Genomic DNA, 21,744 nt, shown 5'->3' with positions numbered 1-21,744 from the left:
GTTTGCTTATCAAAAATAAGTTGCTGTTTCTTTTCAAAGGTGAATAAATGGAACTGAACATGATCTCATTGAAAAGCTTAAAGAGCTCAAGCAGTTCAATGGTGTATTCTCTATTCATTGATTTGAATATAACAGAGTTATTATTAGCTAAGGATGATTATTCACGATCACTATTACTTTACAAAAGTGGGTACTATTATTGACTCGCATCATTAAACTCTCAATGTCAAATTATTGATTCATTCAGATTAGGTGAAAGGCTGACAACATGACCGTGCTGTCAGTTAGCTCAGTTGGCTGGATATCTAGTTTGCAATGCAGGAGGGATGCCCATAGTACAAGTTCAAATCCAGTACTAGCTGAGGTTACTGTGAAGGCTCCACCTTGTCAACCTCATTCCTTGCCTAAGACATGACGACTCTCAGGTTAAACTACCACCAGTCGTCTCTCTCTAATGAGAGAGCAGCCCTATCAACCTCTAGCACTGTGGCAACTTTACCTTCACCTTACTTTTCCACATCACAGCTTTCTGCATTTGATGGAATGAAATGTTGATTCAGCACAAAGTCACTTAAACAATGCCTGTAGAGTTCTACCGGTTAACCATAATTGAACAACTTTAAATAATTTAAAACTCACCGACAAAATTAAGTCTAACAATTTTGGAAAAATAACAATGGAAACAGCCAATAATCTTACCATCATGGGAAAGACAACTGCAGCAGCCGTGGTTTTGATGACCCAAAGAATGACAAGACAGCTAAGTTGAATAACTGTGAAGATGTGAACTTTCCACAGTGGAACATAACGCAGGTAGATTAAGTCAGGTTGGTGTTTTGCAGGCATCCCAAACAACTTTATACGATCAAAAAACTGGTGAAAAAATTGGTTAGCTGTTAATAAAGGGATAATTTTCCTATTAGGAATAAATTTGGAAGATTATTGGAACCATATGATGTATGGTTACAAATACCTGAATGCCTTTCAAAGATGAAACACCCATGTACAGGAAGACTCCATAAAGCACTGGCATTGGGATAAACTTCAAATAAGAACAATTAGTTATTAACTGATTTCATAGGCCAGATTATGTATTTTGCAAATACTAAGACCTTTCACTGGACAATGAACAGATCACATACATCATATAAAATTTTGGATTAGTGCATTGTTTATTTAAAAGTTGCCTAATAATCCAGAAATAACTTCCTCTCGAATAAGCGCACAGAATTTCAAATTTTTCCACTCACTGAAAATGAGCTTTTTCTTTTAAACCAGAACGCTTGCAAAGTTAGCTCATTATAGCAATTAAAAAAAAAATCTGCCTGATACCAACAACCATGCAGTGCCTCAATCTTACCTTCAGAACTGAAGTCATAAAAACAGACAATCCCATCAGGATGAATATCAGTAAGCCGGTAACTCTCTGTTCTCGAATGCCAAGGAATTTGGGCTGTTCACCTGGTGCTGAGCATTCTGATTCCACTTTTAGGCTATTGACATGACTGATGGAGAGAACGGTGGCAGCCACAAACCAGGGAAGACCCATAATCGAGCACACTCCCAGCATAATAGATACCATCAACAAATCAAGGTGATAACCACAACCTTTCTGTAAAGTAAGAGTGTCGAGATGTCTACATTAGGCCACAAATTGTCTCGTGTTGTTATTTAGAGAAGTAACGGATAATGTGCTATAAAAGATATCCAAAAATATATGAAGTAAAAATTGAAATAAAGCTGAGGGAGAGCTACCTCCCTTCATGGGATAGTGTAGGAGGATGGGCTTAGATTAATTCACAGGTCAGTGCAACATTGAGGGTCGAAGGGCCTGTTCTGCGCTGTATTGTTCTATGTTCTAAATAAAAGTAAAAGTAAAAGTGCTTCAAAGTTTGTAAAGGGACAGATGAGAACAATAGATCAAAAATGTGAAACATCCTGAAATGACCAGTTGATATTTAATGTTTGTTTCTTAATTACAGGAGTGATTTTTATTTTAAAAGAAAGTTATCCAATGGAAATAACTCCAACTTTTCTTCCCAAACTGATAATACTGCAATGGTGTCTATAGCTCTCAACACAAGAGCTACCACCACATGAGGCAAGACCACATGCAAATGAAAGTCCATAAGTTATATCTCAATGTTAATCATTCACTAGAACTTACAGCGGTAGATTAGGGAAAAAAAGCTATAAACAAACAAATTCTCTCATGTTATTATTTAGAGAAGTAACAGATAATGTGCTACAAAAATATCCAAAAATATATGAAGTAAAAATTGAAATAAAGCTGAGGGAGAGCTACCTCCCATCAATGTCTTTGAGAAAATAAAAGATTATAAAAATTTGTTAACAATTGCTAACATTTAAATACCTTCAGCTTGTGCTCTTTTCTATTAATAATAACAGCAGTGATCTGTTGATCCATGAAAATAAGGATAGTGCATAACAGCGCTGGTACGAAAGCAGCAAGCAGTGTCCACCAAGGGTTACCTCCAAGTGGGTCTATAAACCAACCACGATGTTTTCCAGTGGGCTGCATGCAAGAGTAAAACAAAAGAGTTACTGAATCTTCAATAAACAAGATGATATACAGGTAAAAACCAACATAATAATAATCCAGTTCAATTTACTGCAAATGAAACTGAAAAAATGTATTAGTTCAGATAATTCAAAATCTGCAAGATTTTTTGTAACTGCAAATTAAGAGTTTACTTCTGTACTGTTGAAAATAAAGAGCAAAATAAATTGGACAAATAGTAAAATGCTCATTTTCAAATCCCAGTATCACAATCAAATTGCATTTAGAAAGAGAAATAAAGAAAACAGGAGCAGTAGGTTGTTTGGACCATCAAGTCTGCTCTACCATTCAATATTATCATGGCTCTCCATCCAACTCAAAAGCCTATTCCCACTCCACCTCCCTCCCCTGCAAATAATCCTTTGGTCCCTTACGCCCTAAGCGCATTATCCTATTCCTTTTGAGACCATACCATGTTTTGGTCTCAACTGCTTTCTGTGGTAGTGAATTCTATAGGCTCACCATTTTGAGTGAAGAGATTTCTATCAGTCCTGAATGGCTTACCCCATATTCTTACACCATGACCTGTAGTTCCAGACTCCCCTATCATTGTATTTGCAGGAAGTATGCTCCCAATGTCTAATCCTACTGGAATTTTATTGTTTTCTATAAGATCCCCCTCATTCTTCCGAACTCCAATGAATACAATCCTAACCAATTCAACCTCTCCTTGCACTTGCCCGCCTGCTACGCTGGACACTTATCTTCAGTGACTGGTGCATGAGGCCTACTAGGTCTCGTTACATATTCCCCACTCAATTTATATCCATTGATATAATAATCCACTTTCCCATTTGTGCTCCCAAACCTTATATAGTTATCCACAGTATACTGCATCTGCCATGGATATGCCCACTCACCCAGCTTGCCCAAATCACAATGAAGCATCTCTGCATCTTCCTCACAGTTCACCCTCCCACCTAGCTTTGTCTCATCTGTAAATTTGGAAGTATTTCATTTAGTTCCCTCATCTAAATCAAATCATTAATTTATTGTGAATAACTGATGTCCCAGCACCGATCCCTGCGGTACCCCACTAAGGAATGGGTGAATAAGCAAAAACTGCGGCAAGTGACTAGCTAATTGCCAGAAAGAATGGAAGGTCTTTCTGTCAATAACTGTCCTAAAAGGTAGCTGAAACTGGAAAGTCTTAAATCACTTCCTAGTACCATGTTTCCTGCTTTTTGACACAACAGAATAACTTCTCTACTTGGAAAAGTTACACACAATCTTCAACTTGACTCATTTTATCTCAGTCATACTAGGAGGCACTTTTGCCTTTTGGACATACAAGTGCAACCCTCTTCATTCACTCTCTTAAATAATGATTCAAATTATTGAGAACTAAAAGTATTCACAATAATAGAAAATCAAAACCAGCCTTTTATACCATGACCAATAACTCTCCGTAAGTTGGTTATGTAGCACTGTATCGATTGCCTTCTGGAAATCCATTTAAACCACCAGCATTACTTTCAATCCTTTCTGTTATCTCTTCAAAACAATACTATGAAACATTACGATTACTATTCACAATTTTATTTTTATATTATATAAAAATAAAGCATGGCTTTAAAAAAAAACTAGCATGTTAAGGGAGACTTAAAAGAAACTCATACCTCAAACTTATCAGGTACTTCAAGCTTTGGTGAAGGAACTCCGACAAGGAAGTCGATCAATACCATAATTAGTATGGTAAGAAACACAGCAAAATCACTGATAATGGCTCTCACCTACAATTTCAAAAAAAAACCTTGTTAAATATATTGCTGTAAGTGTTTTAAAGTTTCTATTTTATCAATCCACACTGTGGTAACAAACGCTGATTGTGATAAAAAAAATCAAGGTTTCAAATGGCCAAGGAGTCAGTATACTAAAAGGCACAGCTACAGACCACTTCCACAAGATATTGTACAAAAATACTTACTTTAATGTAAACCTGAAGTGCTCTTCCTAACCCCACAAATGTTTGCACCTTTTTTTTAAAATGCCATTTCTATTCCTTTCCCAGGAGTCTTTTTAAAACAAAGACATTTGAGCATATAGCATCTTGATCTACCCTAAAGAATTGGGTAAGAAATCCCCACCACTTCCACAGTCCTGCAGGAAGCTAATCTCATTGAAAAATCCATTTTATCACCCTTCCAAATAATCATCTCCTGAAACTATGAAGAAAATAAATCAGGATGGTCACATGATCCCAAGTGTTTGCCACCATTTAATTGGCTGTTGGCACTCAAACAACATCAGTAATGCTCATGCATTTTGTCCCATATTGTAGGATGATCCTAGTTTCTACTGGGATTGTGAAATTATATTCTCCCTTTAAAAAAGTAAAAAACAGAAAATAAGGTCAATTTAGCATTGTTGGTGCACTTTATACAGAGAAACAGCAATGGAGTGAAGGGTAAAGAATTCTGGTGCAAGCAAATAAAATTTTATTTATCTCAGGTGCAACCTAGACAGTATCATTCATCACTATCATGTATACTAGCTTTTATCTCTTGGCAAATACTACCCTCTGTTAGTTCTGTAGAGATTAATTAGTTTACTAATTTAAATACTACAATGCAAACATTTATTAAATATAATCTGGCACAGTTACAGTATGGCAGGAGATTAGTACAACTAAATTCACTTAAATTATTCTAAAAAAGTTTGATAAGCTGTTACCAAAAGATATGCAGATCATGAAACAGCAAAATTTGAAAAAAAAGCATAAAAATAGTTAACTAAATAGGGCATGATTACCATGATTGAAGAGAAGAAGGCAAAAGACAGGAATGTAACATTACTGGGGCTGTGAGAGGGGTATTGAAGCGTTGGGAGATGCAGCAGTTTTTTTTTAAAAAGGAGAGTGCTTTTCTTCAGCACTGTCAGTTAGGGTGGGTGATTAACACGAAAGCTGGAGCACCACAAGTACGCGAGGGCAACAAAACGCTGACTTGACACAAGTGGTGCCATTTTTGAACTCAATGTTCCAAATAATGTTCCTTCTTAATCTTGAAATTAGGGACATCTGGTAATAAGAACGTCTAAGTCAACTAGTGCTACTTTAATACTTCCAAGCTGGCACTTACGGTATCCCAGTGAATAACATTTGATGGTTTATATTGCTAGTTAAAAAGGTGGTGAACTCTACAAGTGGTGTTGAAATTGGTTATGACCCTAGATCACTTCTACAAGAATTCTGTTCTTAACACTTCCACCCATTTAAAAGTGCTGCAGATTCTGTGCTCTTTAGCCCTCAATATGAGATGGAAATAGGCAGAGGTAAGAGAAGAGGTCAAACTGTTCAATGTGGAAGGAGGGATAAGAGTCTTGATTACCTCATTGAAAAACAGCATGTACACCATCACCATTTTACTGAAAAAAGGTGGTTACAAAAATATCCTGGTGTGTCACACATGTGCAAACAGCATTGCCAGTGGGGTTCATTACCATCAAAAACTTTATGCTGGTGCAGGCAACATATCCCAGCATCTTATAGTTAACTATCCATTGCTGGATCTCGGCCCTCTGCATGCAACCAAAGTGTGTTGTATTGCATGGTTTCTATCCAGAGTGAGCACGTGGCTTTATGCTGGACAGAAGTTCCTGATGGTGGAAGGGTTATTGACCATATTTGTTTCTTTACAGGCACAAATTCAAAAATGTAACCACAAAATTTCTAAGCTCTAAATGTCACTAAGCAAAACGCTGGCCTGTCCAAGTAATGCATCTGCTGCCTGAACCACATTGGTGGATCCTTGAAGTAGACCATAAGGCATAGGAGTGAAAGCGAGGCCATTCAGCCCATCAGGTCCATGCCGCCATTTAATCATGGCTGATGGGCATTTCGATTCCACTTCCCTGCACTCTCCCCATAGCCCTTAATTCCTTGAGAGATCAAGAATTTATCAATCTCTGCCTTGAAGACATTTAACGTCCCAGCCTCCACTGCGCTCCATGGCAATGAATTCCACAGGCCCACCACTCTCTGGCTGAAGAAATGTCTCCTCATTTCCATTTTAAATTTACCCCCTCTAATTCTAAGGCTGTGCCCACGGGTCCTAGTCTCCCTGCCTTACGGAAACAACTTCCCAGCATCTACCCTTTCTAAGCTATACTTGTAAGGTGTGCATTTCAGGATTCATCCAGATTGGCTACATCCTGTACTAACATGAATCCTTGCTACTACATATATCACGACCAGCTAAGGGAGGTGGGAGAACAGAAATGGATTAGGAAGTTGGGAGGGAGGAGAATACCAACATAAAACTAGGCTGTCCCTGATTGTTGCATTCGCTGATACAGCAATTGGTGGAGCCAATGTTTTCCCATTTAACAGTCCTATGCTTTCCCTCTGTATCTGATCATCACAACATGCTCTTGATCACAACTCAAAAATTCATACAAAACAAAAAGTGTTCCAAATCAATGTCTTCAAATCATCCAATAGTTCATTCAAAAGTAAATTAAACTAAACACTGGTGTGAATTCCTTTAATGCCTGTCGTCCAACCGTTTCTGTGCTCCACTACAGTTTTACACCAGCATGATTAATCAAAGGCTTCAGGTCAGGAAGACAGCTGAAGGCTGTGAAGAACAACCTGCACACATCTCTAGTTGCACAAAAACCCCACACCTCCCTTTCTCTCCCAGCATGGCAGCTGTCTATGCTAGATGGCTGACAAGCAACAAGGTCTTTGGCAGTTTTGGGAAGATTAATGCTATCATGTTGAGACAGCAGTTGGTGTCCCATACTGCCATTACACATCCATTAATCTATTGTAGCACAGAATATTGTATTACTGTGAATGATGCCAATCCTTTGAAAACGGTTAGTCACAGCCATGAGGATAGCAGTCTCAGCATATGTGGCAAGAGACACAAATCATACCTTCACTCTGCAAATATTGCAGCACATGAATGGAAGATGGCCTCTGCTTGGGGCACAACGGAAGCAGCGATCAGCTAAGAGATGTTGTTTCATGGTTGTATCGAAAGTGTAGTAATGGAACTGGGCACCAATTCCATGCTAGGCTCCAAGGTCTGCACTGTGTGCCAGGTTACTGTCAGATTCCTCCATAACCTGACAATGACTACAGGCATTTTGTGTGGTTTGTCAATGTACCAAGAATTGCAGTGGACATATTTACCATCATTTCCTCACTCTGTCCCATTAAAATGCTCATCCAAATTCAGAGTAGAACTGGCACCTTGCCTCAATGCAGAAGATTGTTAATTTAGTGTACCAATATACCACAGAATCAAGTTTTTTATATTGAAGGGCAATGCCCATCGCTCAATTTTTGTCTTATGATGTTGCAGGTAGCTTTGAGTTGATCCACCGATTCCAGGAGCAGATGGGAAACAGGCACAGGGATGGGTATGTTACAAAATTTGCCTCAGTCCATCCCAGTTATAAATGCTGTTTTTAAGTCACCAAGTCCTAAGCCCTCACACTAACCACTCTCCATTCCACACAGGCCCTTGCTAACACTATTCCACTTCATACTCGTAGGTCAACAACATATCCACTTTTCCAGCACTATGGACAGTCTTCAAAAATTACATAGAGACAATAAAAATTCTAAAAGTCTAATAATGCAAGAGATACTCTATATAGAAAAAAAAATTGAATCCAATCATTTTAAAATTCAAATTTGTATTTAGCAAAGACAGCAATACCTTGTCTAATCTCAGTTATCAAAATATGACCAATATCTGCCAACTGAGAAGTAGTCTTTTTCCCCCCAATTCAGACAAGCATTTATAATAGGCTCAGCTGTACTAGTTGTCCTTCTAGAATGTCCAGAGTTTAACTGAAGTTGAAGGAATGAAGGGCTAACCAGTTTTTTTTTAAAACCACGTGCCCTGTCAATTAAACAGTAGCTGCTGGAGTGTTTTATCTCTAAACATACAGTCGTAACCATATTTCCCATTAAAAAAGGGCTGGAGTTTTGAAAAGCTTCAGATCATGACCCTTGTATCTTGTTTGCCCTTAAGATGTCCAATTTGGAATAAATAGGGGATGCAATGGCCTAGTGGTATTATCGCTGGACTGTTCTCACTGAGATCTAGATAAATGTTTCAGGATACCTGAGTTCAAATCCTGCCATGGCAGACAGTGGAACTTGAATATAATAAATATCTGGAATTAAGAGTCTAATCTAATGATGACGGTGAATCGATTGGTTGATTGTTGGAAAACTCATCCGGTTCACTGATGTCCTATAGGGAAGGAAACTGCCATCCTTACCTGATCTGGCCTACATGTGATTCTAGACCCACAGCAATGTGGTTGACTCTTAATGCCCTCTGGGCAATTAGGGACAGGCAACAAATGCTGCTTAGCCAGTGATGCCCTCATCCTGTGAATGAATAAAGGAATAAATCTGCGACTCCACACTGCAGGTTAGGACCATTGGAACATCAAGAATAGAAGTTATTTGAACTCAGTAAAAAAATTAAACATGGCCCCATTTAGTGTTCATGCCTGCATAAATGATGTCTACACCTTTTTCCCTGCTGGCAAAATTGGAATCTGCTGGAAATTAATTTAGGACTTCCACACATGGTCCCATCTACCAATCTTAAGGGTCTCAAGTCGTCAGCCTAACTCTACAAATGTCTGAGTCAGTGTCATTGTTGCAGTTGCTGGCTGCGTGAACAAAAATAAATGAATGGGGATTCAATCTTCATTGTCCTCCTGCTCTTCCATCAATGCTGGTCAGGTACATAAAAGGAAGCTACCAGGGTTGCAGCATGAGGAAATGAGAAACCAGAAGTTTACCGTCTTAATGATCTAACTCGCAAGTGACCCACGAGGGGAAGTGAGATGATTGAAGAGGATTAATTATGAACTGTCAGTCACTTAAACAATGATGGGTACCTTGTCCATCATCAGCATGCAGAAGTGCAATTAAGCCTATCCACTTGCCACTCAATGTTGTGCCATTAACTTGGAAAGCATAGTTGCCATGGGTGAAAAACTGAGTGCATACAACAGTAAAATTGAAGCATGAAGGCTGCAGTGTTCATGAGTGCTTGAGGGCAAAGGAATGCTATGGATATGTAAAGTGAGGCCTGATTTACCAAAGGGTCTAGGCCCGAAACGTCAGCTTTTGTGCTCCTGAGATGCTGCTGGGCCTGTTGTGTTCATCCAGCCTCACATTTCATTATCCCTGATTTACCAAAGGTTGGTGACGGTAAAGTGAAAGATTATCTTGCATTAAACAATGCATGAGGTTTGCAGTGCAGTTGAGGATTTGACACCCAAAAAGGTGTTCACCCACCACTTGACATCGCTGAACATTGTGGCACTGATCCGGATAATCAGGATTAGTTTGTTACCATGACCACTATGACTACAAAGCACCTATCTGGAAAGTCTCCTGATTCATTATGGGAATCTATTTCCTCTGACTACTTACTGAACTAAAAGTTCCACTGCTCACTAAAATCTAGTTGCATTTTGTCTACTACGCTACTCTTGGCTCTTTCAAGGAAAACACATTGCAAGAATGACTTCAAGCACCCAAATCCAGTCAAAATGCCATCTTTAAGAGATGCAAGTTGCTTTCAAATAGCACAGATTAATTTGAGCTTCTATTAGACTTTCATGTTTTTCTGTATCTCCTGCTTAGATATTTAACCATACAATCGCACATTTAATGTGCTTTGAATACTGTTCACATAAGGCAGACAGCATGAAGTTTGGGAGCTGGTTGTATCAGAAACAATAGGCTAGGATTAATCATGTTGGGTCAGAAAGGGAAATGACAATGATTCAGATTTAAAAACACACATCCAAATATCTAACACTTTGACATATCTTGAGCCAAAGTAAATCAATAAAAACAGCACGGGTAAGGACTTCACCAGCAAGTGAGCTGAGATCCGTAATGCTCAAGGTTGCAGTTGTTTAGTGTTGCCATGGAAAGTTTATTGAACTAGAGACTTAGTTTGGGGTCAAGCGAGTCCCACATTTGCAAATAATCTGGTGCAAGGCTGTTGAACTTGTCATAGGTTTTTCCATTGTTAACTGAATGAACTGGTCAGAAATGGGGATATTTGCTGATGTTTGCACAATGTTCAGCACCATTCGCGACTTCTCAGAAACTGAACTAGGCTTGCCATGTAAATACAGCGGCTAAAAGAGGAGGTCAGAGACTAGGAATACTGAAGCAAGTAGCTCACCTCCTGACTCCCCAGAGCCTTTCCACGATCTGCAAGGTACAAATCAGGAGTGTGATGGAATATTCCCAATTGCCTGAATGGGTGCAGCTCCAACAAAAGCAACAGCTTGACACCATTCAGGATAAAGCAGCATGCTTGACTGGCCCCACATCACCAAGCATTCACTCCTTCTGATGACATTCAGAGGGAGCTGTGTGCACTGTCTACAAGATACACCGCAGAATTTTCCCAAAAGTCTTTAGACAACACCTTCCAAACTCTAAACTACTTTGATCTATAAGGGTAAGGTCAGTAGATACACAGAAACACCACCTCCTGCAAGTACCTCTCCAAGCCACTCACCATCCTGAATTGGAAATGCATTTCCGTGTTTTTACTGTCACTGGGTTAAAAATCCCAGGATTTCCTCAAAACTACTATGGGATGACCTAGAGCACATGGACTGTGCAGTTCAAGGTGGCAGCTCATCACCTTCAAGGACAACTAGGGCAGTAAATGCTGGCCAGCCAGCAATGCCACGTCCCATGAATGAGTAAAAAGAAAATTATAGTTCAAAGAATGGATATTGGACAAGCAGCCGAGCTACAGATTGTTGAAGGGTTAAGACTGTACCAATATCAGTATCGATGAGCAACCTAACTCCATATCAATCGATGTTGACACTGAAGTGCAAAGTCTCAATGAGGAAGAGGAGGGGACCAAAGACAATTACTTTCGGAACTTTAAGATCAGGAACATAACCCACCGCTAAAAGATGCCCTAAACATGACAAGTGTGAAAGGACATAAAGGAAGAGAGAGTTGGAGAAGAACTGTATGATTATTTGCATTAACAATTTCAGATTATCCCCCTCAACGTTTCACAGTCTGTTACAAGATCATCATAAGTGCCCATGGCTAGATATATTTCATGCCTGACAGGGTTGAAAGTATTACTGGAAAGATTCAATAGTGCTGTCATAAATAAGACCAAAGATTAGAAAACATTATTTAAACAAAGTAGATTGAAAAAAAAAGACAAAGACAAATCCCAGCTGATGAGATAGTTTACATTCAAATGCAGAATGTATTACTGCCTACCTTTGTTGGGAAATAACGTTTGGTTTTGAATTGTTTCAGGAAGGAGCAGAGAAAAAACGTTGCAAAGAATAAGATAATTGACCAGAAGAGAACATCAGGCACATAGGGCCCATTTTGTCCACATGCTGGTCCAACAAACACTCCACCGTATCTTCGACAGTTCTAAGAAAGGACACACAAATTAAATATATATTAATATGTAATTTGTAGACAGGATGTAAAAATGAGCATTTCCAAAGCATTTATCACAAAATGTACTTTAGGAAGACAATGTTTGTGCCCATATGTCCCAAAGAATAACATAAATCAAGCTATGTTGATATACTTCTCATACACCTGTATAAAAGTTGATCTCATTTTAAGTTGACTCTTGACTTTACAAATTTGTAGTTATTCATACACCTCATGTAAAAGTAGACTTTCATTTCCCGAGAAAAATGATCAGCAGTCCCACTCCTCTGGCAATCCTTCAGATTTCCAAAAAGAGAGAGTGGCAGCAGGCAGGAGATGCTATCCAGGCTAGTTTTCTTGTCAATCTGCCTGTCCATTAGGAGCTATTTGAACTGCTTTGCTAACATTGCCATTGTCGCTAACTCAAAAGATATCACAAAAAGGACCACATCCAATTTGCCAAGCTCAGCCTATCAATCATCTAACTGCCACTTAAGGCTAACAGTAATAATTGCAACCTGTAAACATTGACTTACCTTGCTGACTACACAAAAATCAGAGTTGGATGCACAATAGGAAGACATTTTGTGCAGTCGCTTGTTAAATGTGACCTTTCTTCATTCCAGGAATTAAGTGAATACCTAACTGAATATCACATTACTGAATATGGGTTAGACGTTTTGTACTTAATCCTAAGCAGAATCAGATCAACAGAACAAAAAATAGAAAGAGGGAGAAATAAGAGAACAGTAGCTCTATAGATTTTCTAGCATAAACTGGATCAACCATCTTGTCAATGTAACACAACACATGTGTTACAACACATAGCATTGAAACACTGATAACTCTTGGCATTGAGAACCCAAATGGGCAAGTTGCTTCTTAGCATATTTTTGTAGAGGTAAACATAACTGGGAAGCCTGACGTTATTGATTTCACCAAAGCTCATGGTCATAATCTAAAACAGTTATTTCTGGTGATTCAGCAAATTTGGTAAGGGTACTTGCCTTGACCACACCCAAAGACAGTGTCAGCACGTCCTCTAAAGAAATTTTCATTCGCCTGTACCATTCATGATTAGTTTTGGTTGAAGCCAGTCCAGTGATTCAGCTCTGAACAGCATGAGTAACTGATAATTGCTGGGAAACTCAGCAGATCTGGTAGCACCTGTGGTGAGAAAGCAGTGTTAAATAGGAGTCCAGTGGACTTGAAACTTTAACTCTGCTTTTTCTCCACAAGTGCTGCCAGATCTGCTAAATTTCTCCAACAATGTTTGTTTTTGTTTTGTATTTCAAGCATCCACAATTTTGTTTAATATTACTGAAAATAATCATTTGACTCCACAGGCCCACAAGGTTTTCTTCAACAAGATAACGCAAACCGGAATCTACCAGTACATCTATCATGAGATACTTAGCCAATTTTGACTACAACTTAGTAAATTAAATTTTCATGATGACAGTGCAAGCTGTAACCAGAACAGCATCATGACTTTGTAGTCTTGTGACTCGTTCATGCCATAAAATAACACCCACAAATACAGCAAGCAAAAAAAAAAGAAGCAGCACAAATTAATCTAAGAGTCCTAGCAGAGCCACCAAAAAAAACTTAAATCAATGTTAAAATTTGGAATCAGGTATGGAGGTCAAGATTTTCCTAAGGGACACATGTCCCCTAGGTGATATACATAGTTTATACTTGTTCTAACTGAATGAAGTGATGGCCAAATTATAAGAAGGTTGCAAATAAAAATAGAAGCATCCATTTTGATGCATCATGATCAATTTCTCTTAGCAGGAATTAATCTGCACTATTTAGGCAGAAAAAAAATTGATCTTCACTCTTAAGCTGCTATACCTCAAAAGGATAACTAAACCAGGTGAAATGGGAAAAATAGAATACAAACAATCGATTTCACAGTAATAAAAAAACTTTTTCATAAAGCATACTGAGAAAATTACATGCGTAAATGTACTAACAGATAATCTGAGAGTCAAAAGATATCAAAATTAACCTCAAAAAACAGGATTTCAATGACTGCAGTACAAAATACTCTCCTTCCATGCATTCAAACAAGGCTAACGCAATATAAGTGTGTTGGTGAAGCATGCTCAAACCGATTTGACTTGCCTTATTTTGCAAAAAGAACAGCTTGTGTGTTCTATTTAGCACAGGCAGATATGAATAATTGGAATGTCTAGCACAGTCTTGCATTTAAAATTTAAAAACTGTTTAATAGCATACATGTTGAAGTTTATCTTGTTAAAACAATACTCACTGAAACTGTAAGGTTCCTCCATGAAATATTATCTGCAGATGTATTTTCTCGATTCCAGCTATCAAGGGTTTTATTAGAAGGATTAAATGGTTCAACACAGGCACACCTAAGAAAATTTAAAATAAAAAAACACTCCATATATTAACAAAATGTTACAAGCAAATGGAAAACACAGATTGCTTAATTCCTACTGTGGACTAATTTTATCCATATTGGTGCTCTGATTTTAAAGCAAAAAAGTAAATAGAAACTTCAGGAACAGAGCAAAAGGTGGTGGAAATAGCTCAGTTAATACAAGGATGAGATTAACAGTGATTAACAATCGTGACTCAGAAGATCAAGATCTTTAGTTAGTCAGAGATGAGAAAATAACAAGGGAAATAAGTCAGTGGTGGGAGTAATTTTGACTACGTCGTATAACACTGCACCATAGCTTTTAACCTTTAATCTTTTACTTACAAGTTCTGTGACTGATAATACCTCTCTCACTAACACCTGGAGGAGGATTGAGGCTTGATTGCGTTTTCAAATAAGCCTGTTGGACTAAAAGCTGGTGTTGAGATTTCAGACTTTGTCCACCCCAGTCCAACACCAACACCGTCACATCAGAGAAACTAGCTAAGAGCTCTGGCAGTGGGGCTAAAATGGCCGGGGTGAAGAAACAGACCTTTGAGTCAAGAGTCCAAAGTGTCAGCCTTATCACAAATAAAGGACACATGAGGGCTCAATGTTGGAAGTTAAAATGCAAGATTAGAGCACTTGTGCGATTACAGTATTCCTACAGAAAATACAGTTTCAGTGAGTAAAACTTACAAACTACTAAATTCTCACATGGATTAGGATGTGGGAAATTACACAATTTACAAGTTTTCTGTTTGAGGATGAAGTGTCATTTATTTTTTAATACATGCCAAAGCAAAGTACTGTAGATGTTGGAGATCTGATATGTAGTGTAATTTGAGTCTGTTAAGGGCAAAAAGTCAATTATCCTGCATCTTAAGCAATAACATCACCAATGTTGGGAAAAGGGCATGAATTTCTCTTCCGAAAATTCATCAAATAAGAATTTGCTGATATGGAAAATTTATGGAAACCATTTATTCATTCTTTTCTATAGGGGTAACTTGTGAACAGACTTCAATGCTGTACATGTGAACATGAATAGGCTATTTGACCCCTCAAGTCTGCTGTGCTATTTGATAAGGGCAAGTCACTTGCACTAAGGATTATGTACCTGTCTTCAAGATATGAGGGAAGACATATTCAGCAATCCAATAAAAGAAAACTGAGGAGGAACAGGCAAGGACAAAAGTAGAACTTCAAAGCCATCACTAATCCTAGGCAAACAAAAAAGTATTATAAAAACTAATCAGGACTAAATATTGACAATTCAAAACTTGACTGCATGCATTCTAGGATCTTAGAAGTAGTGCTGAGTTAGCAGATGCATTAGTTGCAAACTTTCAAAATTCCTCAAACTTTGGGAAAGTCCCAGAATGAAAGTCAATAAATGTAATGTCACTCTTCAAGACAGGAGAATAATAGAATATAGGAAATTATAGGTAGGTTAGCCTAACACTGTCGTTGGGAAAAATGCTGCAAACCATTAGTAAGTGTGCAATAGCACAAACGTTAAAGTCTAACATAAATCTATGAAAATGAGTTCGTGAAAGGGAAATTGTGTTTGACAATTTTTCAGAGTTATTTTGGATTGAAGAAGAGCAAGAGGAAAAAAAACGCCATTTATCTGGGTTTTTAAAAAAGGTATTTGCTAGGGTTCCACACAATACGGTGACTATACAAGCTAAAAGAGTTCATGGTGTTGAAGGCAATACATTAGCATAAAGAAAGGAGAGCACAACAAGCAGGAAACAGTGGGTGGAGGGGGGGAATGGATCATTTTCAAGTTGACACACTGCAACTTGTAGAATCAAACAAGTATCAGTATTGGGTCAACAATTTACAATCCATATTAGTGACTTGCCCAAGGAAGCAGATACATTGCAGTTAAATTTGCTGATGATAAAAGGTAGGAAAGCAAGTTACAAAGGAAGATATAGTCAACAAAGTCATATAGTTAGGTTTCGCAAGGGAGTAAAAATTTGACAGATGGGGGCAAAATGTGAGGCTGCCCACATTGCTGATGACAAGCAAGGCAGCTTACGCACGCGGAGAGAGATCATAGAATAAAAACTGAAAGAACTGCGGATGCTGTAAATCGGGAACAAAAACAAAGTTACTGGAAAAGCTCAGCAGGTCTGGCAGCATCTGTGGAGGAGAAAACAGACTTAAAGTTTCGGGGCCGGTGACCCTTCCTCAGAACCAAATCATAGAATGCTTAGTACAGATAGACCTGGATATCGTAATGCGAAAAAAAACATGCAGATACAGCACATGATTAGGTTGAATAGAAAGTCTAGATACAACTGTACAGGTATTGATGAGAGCATTCCTAGAATGCTGGTGCCTCTTTATTTAACAGGAATATATTCCAGGCTGGGAGGTGAGGGAGAAAATAACAGGGGCTCGAAGTCTCTGGCCAGAGGGAAGGTGCCAAAGGACTGCAGAACAGCTAACGTGGTTGTACTCTACAAGGGTAACAGACAGACCAGTGAGTCTCTCATCAACAGGTGGGAAATTATTTGAGAAACTACTGAAGGAAAGAAAAACCTTCATTTAGAGAGGCAATGCTTGATTGGGGACTTTCAACATGGCTTTTTCAGAGATGTCATGCCTAATAAATCTATTTGAAATGTTTGAAATGTTCAAAATGACCAAGTGCGTAGATGACAGTAGGGCAATTGGTGTAGTTTATATGGATTTCAACACTGCCTTTAACAAGGTCCCACCGTGAAACTAATAAAGAAAGTAAAAGTTCATGGGATCCAGTGTAACTTGACAATATTGATCCAAAATGGGTTAAGTGATGGGAGACAGAAGGTGGTGGGAGAAGGTCGTTTGTGTGACTGGAGCCCAGAACACAGTGCTGTAACACAAGGATCAGTGCTGGTCTCATACTTTATGATATTTGAAAGTGCTGCAGATGAGAATATTGATTGCAGGGTGGGGGGCATGATAAGTTTATAGACAAAACAAAGATTAGCCAGGTAGTTGGTGAGCAAAAAGATGGATTATAGGAGGATACAAGTGAATTGGTCAGATCAGTGACCCCGATAAATGTGAAGTAATGTACCTGGAAGTAGTAACAAGACAAAAGGAGAACTTAGCACATTAGGAAGCTCAGAGGAACAGAGGGCTCTTGGCGTGCTCGTCCACAGATTCCTGAAGGCAGTGGGAGAGGTTAAACGGGGTAGCTAAGGCAGCATACCTTGCCTTTAATCAGTTGATACATAGATTACAAAAGAGTAGGGAGGTTATGTTGGACCTGTACAGAATTTTGGTTCAGCCACATGTTAACATGTGCTATTCTGCTCATTATACTAATAGGAAGGATGTGATTGCACTGGAGAGGAGTGCAGAGGAGATTCACTAGGATGCTGCTTGAGATAGGACGTTCTAGCTATGAAGAGAGGTTGGATAAGCTCAGGTTGTTTTCTTTAGATCAGAGAAGGTTGGTGGGTACTTGATAGAATGCATAAGGTTATGGACAAGGTGGATAGAAGGCAGGCCCTTAACTGAAGGGTCACCAACAAGGAGACAATTTTAAAAGTGAAAGGCAGGAGGTTTAGAGGAAATTTGACAAAAATGTTTTTCCACCCAGAGGAGGCGGAGGTTCTGATATTCATTGCCTGGGACGGTAGTCGAGGCAGGTAACCGCAGAGCCTTGAGAAAGAACTTGGATGAGCACTTCTGTCATAACATTCAAGGTATGGGTATTGTGCGTGAAAGTGAGACTGATATAGGTAGTAGGTATATTTTTGGCAGTACAGACTTGATAGGCCTTCTTTTGCACTGTGAGATTGAGATTCTGTAACTGTTTTGAAGGTAATTAAGGGAAGGTTCACCAAGTTGAAGGGGTGCCTTTGAACAAATCTTAAGCAAGTTGGGCCTGTCAGTCTTTGGAGTTTAGAAGAGTAAGAGGGAACCTTACAAAACCTAAGATTATGAGGGGTTTTACAGGGTAAGTGCTGAAAAGAAGTTAGCCCTTATTAAATAATCTGGAGCTGGGAACGCAATTTCGAATAAAGTTGTGTCCCATAAGATCAAGAGGAGAAAGACTTGTTTTTTTGAGGGTTGGTAAATGTTTGGAATTCTCCAACCCCAGAGAACACTGTATATTCAGTGACATGACTTTCAAAGCGGAGTTATAGAAATTTTAGATTTACACTCCAGTTAAGCGTTATAAAAGGGCAGACAAGTGAAGTTAGATGTCATGATCATAGCTATGATCATGTTGAATGATGGAGAAAGACTGATGAGCTCCTGCTCCTCTGCAATATTCTGTTCTTACTATGCACTGGAACAAAGGATCCCCTCTCTTGAAGAATGGAACTTTCTTTAATCCAAGTACATGGATTATATAAACAGATATATAAATTCGCATAACATACACAGGGCATTGACTAAAATCTCACTCATGTTGAAAGTGGGTAAAACAACACAATCTGTCGTCCCATATAGAAAAGGAAATAATTTACATATACACATGGTAAGACTTCACTCAAATCCAACAATTGAGAAACTCTTACTTATTAAAAATAAGTAAAATAATTCCCAATAAATCCCAAATTGGTCTTAAACTAATTCAATGGAACAGTGTTCGAATATTAAAATACTGCTTCACATATTCCTAAATGCAAGTCCAATTCTAAATTCTGTAAAACAACACTTTTTCTGCATGCAACGTTCTATTTTGAGAAATGCCAGCATTCCAGTGTAATTTAATGCAACGGGAGAAATGCTCAAAATAATGCAGAGCACTGTAGCAAGTCCATTAGTAAATGCGCATTATTGTGATACAAAGAACAAGGAAGGGCCTGTTCAATTCTCAACTCTCAGAATAGATCTAAAATCAGTGGTGTCGGCTAGCAACTGCGTGGAAATCAGGTGACAAATAGATTAGGATCAGAGATAATGGGAATGGCAGATGCTGGAGAATCCAAGATAAAGTGTGAAGCTGGATGAATACAGCAGGCCAAGCAGCATCTCAGGAGCACAAAAGCCAGCGTTTCGGGCCTGGACCCTTCATCCGAAATGTCAGCTTTTGTGCTCCTGAGATGCTGCTTGACCTGCTGTGTTCATCAAACTTCACACTTCGTTATCATCGACAAATAGATTGATCTTTTATCAGCCATTTGGCTAGAAGGTAAATGTATGCCAAGGTAAAAATAAGCCATAAGGATCTGGGAGCAGAATTTGAGCATGCCTTGAACCATATCTTGAATCTCAAATGAAATACAAGTCCTTTTCCTGAAGCATTTGATTAAAATTCCGAACGAAGAAATTTTAATTGTAACATTAGAACAGTTAGTGGTTTAAAGGTCCCAAGATTTATTATTTGCACTGGTTAATTTTTCCAAACTCCCCTTCATGTGAGGATTTGTGCAGATCAAAATGTGGAAAAGTAGCATTTCAATTTGCAAGTTTCCACCTCTGTCATAAATATTCAGCGCTGAGCAGGTGTGGCTAATACCAGTGATAGAAGTGCATTTTCTCCATATTAAAGTCAAAGATGTGCTTCTCTCCTAATACATCTTAAAATCAAGTAAATAAAAAGAACCTTTCAGTGAAAATAAAACTGTAATTAAAAAGGTAGCAGTTTAAGTAGATAAACCCATAAAATGTAAACTTTTTTTGCTCAACCCATTCAGAGACACAACTGGAGCTCTGCCAAGTTTTGAGCATTATTTGCACCCTATCATAAGGCCAGCAATAACAGCAGTGCAAAAAAAAATCCATTAAAATGGTAGCAGAAATAAGGAACGAAAATTACAGAGAGAACTATTAGGATATGACTGGTAGAGCTGGGAGGGTGAAGGACTGTAATATTAGTATTTTAGTATGAAGGATTTATTTTGTTAAACATAAATCGACCAACTATGCAGAAAACACAAATTTCTGATGGCAAAAATTATCAAAAATGGAAGTCAGGAAAAAATCTTGAGACTGAGGTCAGAATGCACAAGAATGCTATAAAATTTTCTTTCATAAATCTTTGCAAAAGATGTTTTAAAATGATATAGGGATCAACTAGAGCTAGGTAGGCATTTAGAAAACTCATAAATAACATGTCAAATCACTATCTAATAACAAAACAGCACTACTTTTCAATAGTGAAATTATAGGAAATGCAAGGAGGTACTGGTAGTAAAAGAAAGAAGTACAAGACAGATCGAATTATAATAGCAAAACTCAAGAGGTTTATAACGCATCAGGTTAGATATACTTAGTAAGGGCATTCTAAAAGGCTTGGTGCACAGCAAATTCTCAATTAAAAATGAATTACAATCAATGGAAGTTTAAAAGATCAATAGTATGCAGTGGAGTCACAGAAAGTACTTCAATCTGTATTACAAAAGCTTAAGGAACTTTATCGAAGGTTTCAGCTTACGAGTATTGTGTAAGCATTTCCGGATTATTCTGCATATTAAATGGAAACTTCTTTCCCAAAGTAAAAAGCTTTTCCAGTGCTTCATAGATGAATATAATGCAAATAAGAGCAGCAAAGGCCTCCTCTGTGAATCGTGTTATGTAGCAAACCAGGCTACTTGCATCAGTGGCAACCAACATTATGCAAAGCAATGCAGTCCACAGTCCAATACTGGCACGAAGCGAGAGATACGAAAGCTCGTATTCCCTGTTAATAGAAGAAATACATATTTAACTCAGCTTTTCAAACAAGAAAATATACAAATAAAATGAAACTGGACACTAGTTCCATACAGCAACATATAGATCAACTGTACTGGAATGACTGTCTCACGCAGAAATTACTTGCTGTCTTAGCTATCAATGACATGATAACTTGCTTCTCCAAGACTATAATATTTTAGAAACATCTTTCTTCATTATTTGCAGTGTAAAATTCCACATATTTGACAGGCTGGGTGAAGACAGCCTAACAAATGCTCACATAAGCTGTCAGATGTGTTATGAACACAGAGGCAGCCATCTGGCGCTTCAGCTATCCACCATTTGGCAAGATCATGGCTGATCTGATTGCAACTTCAAGTTCAAATTCCCATTTCACCAACACCCCTCCCCCCTCTCCCCAAAGGAAGCTTGCATCCTGTGCCTAACAAAAATCTAACTAGCTCTGCCTGAAAAATTTAAGGGCTTAAGGGCTCAGTTTCCACGATCTTTTAGGGAAGCGCTCAATAGATATGGGATGTTTTTAGAGAAAAGAAACAATTCTCTTCATCCATTTTAAACGGGCAATCTCTGTTTCCACATCTGATTATTGTGGGCAAATTGTGAAATTATCTCCATTTGCTATATGTTTGCCAACTCACCCAATCATTTGCAGCTTTCTTAATGTCTCTTTTTAACTAT

At 38.3% G+C, this 21,744-nt stretch overlaps 1 protein-coding gene across 10 annotated transcripts in view; it reads right to left on the bottom strand.

Moving 5' to 3' along the window:
* Nucleotides 1-21,744, bottom strand: part of LOC125462394 (sodium bicarbonate cotransporter 3-like) — a 155,639-nt gene that overhangs the window by 23,390 nt on the left and 110,505 nt on the right. For all 10 annotated transcript variants that reach the window (XM_048552452.2, XM_048552459.2, XM_048552476.2 and 7 more), the window contains 8 exons: nucleotides 20,804-21,049; nucleotides 14,293-14,398; nucleotides 11,844-12,005; nucleotides 4,201-4,314; nucleotides 2,375-2,536; nucleotides 1,361-1,612; nucleotides 974-1,042; nucleotides 700-873 (listed from right to left, as the gene is read on the bottom strand). In XM_048552452.2, coding sequence (XP_048408409.1) covers nucleotides 700-873; nucleotides 974-1,042; nucleotides 1,361-1,612; nucleotides 2,375-2,536; nucleotides 4,201-4,314; nucleotides 11,844-12,005; nucleotides 14,293-14,398; nucleotides 20,804-21,049 — 1,285 coding nt within the window. The remainder of the gene's footprint in view (nucleotides 1-699; nucleotides 874-973; nucleotides 1,043-1,360; nucleotides 1,613-2,374; nucleotides 2,537-4,200; nucleotides 4,315-11,843; nucleotides 12,006-14,292; nucleotides 14,399-20,803; nucleotides 21,050-21,744) is intronic.

This window comes from Stegostoma tigrinum, chromosome 2, assembly GCF_030684315.1.
Source record: "Stegostoma tigrinum isolate sSteTig4 chromosome 2, sSteTig4.hap1, whole genome shotgun sequence".
NCBI classification, from domain to species: Eukaryota; Metazoa; Chordata; class Chondrichthyes; order Orectolobiformes; family Stegostomatidae; genus Stegostoma; species Stegostoma tigrinum.
This window is presented reverse-complemented; position numbering and strand designations above follow the sequence as displayed.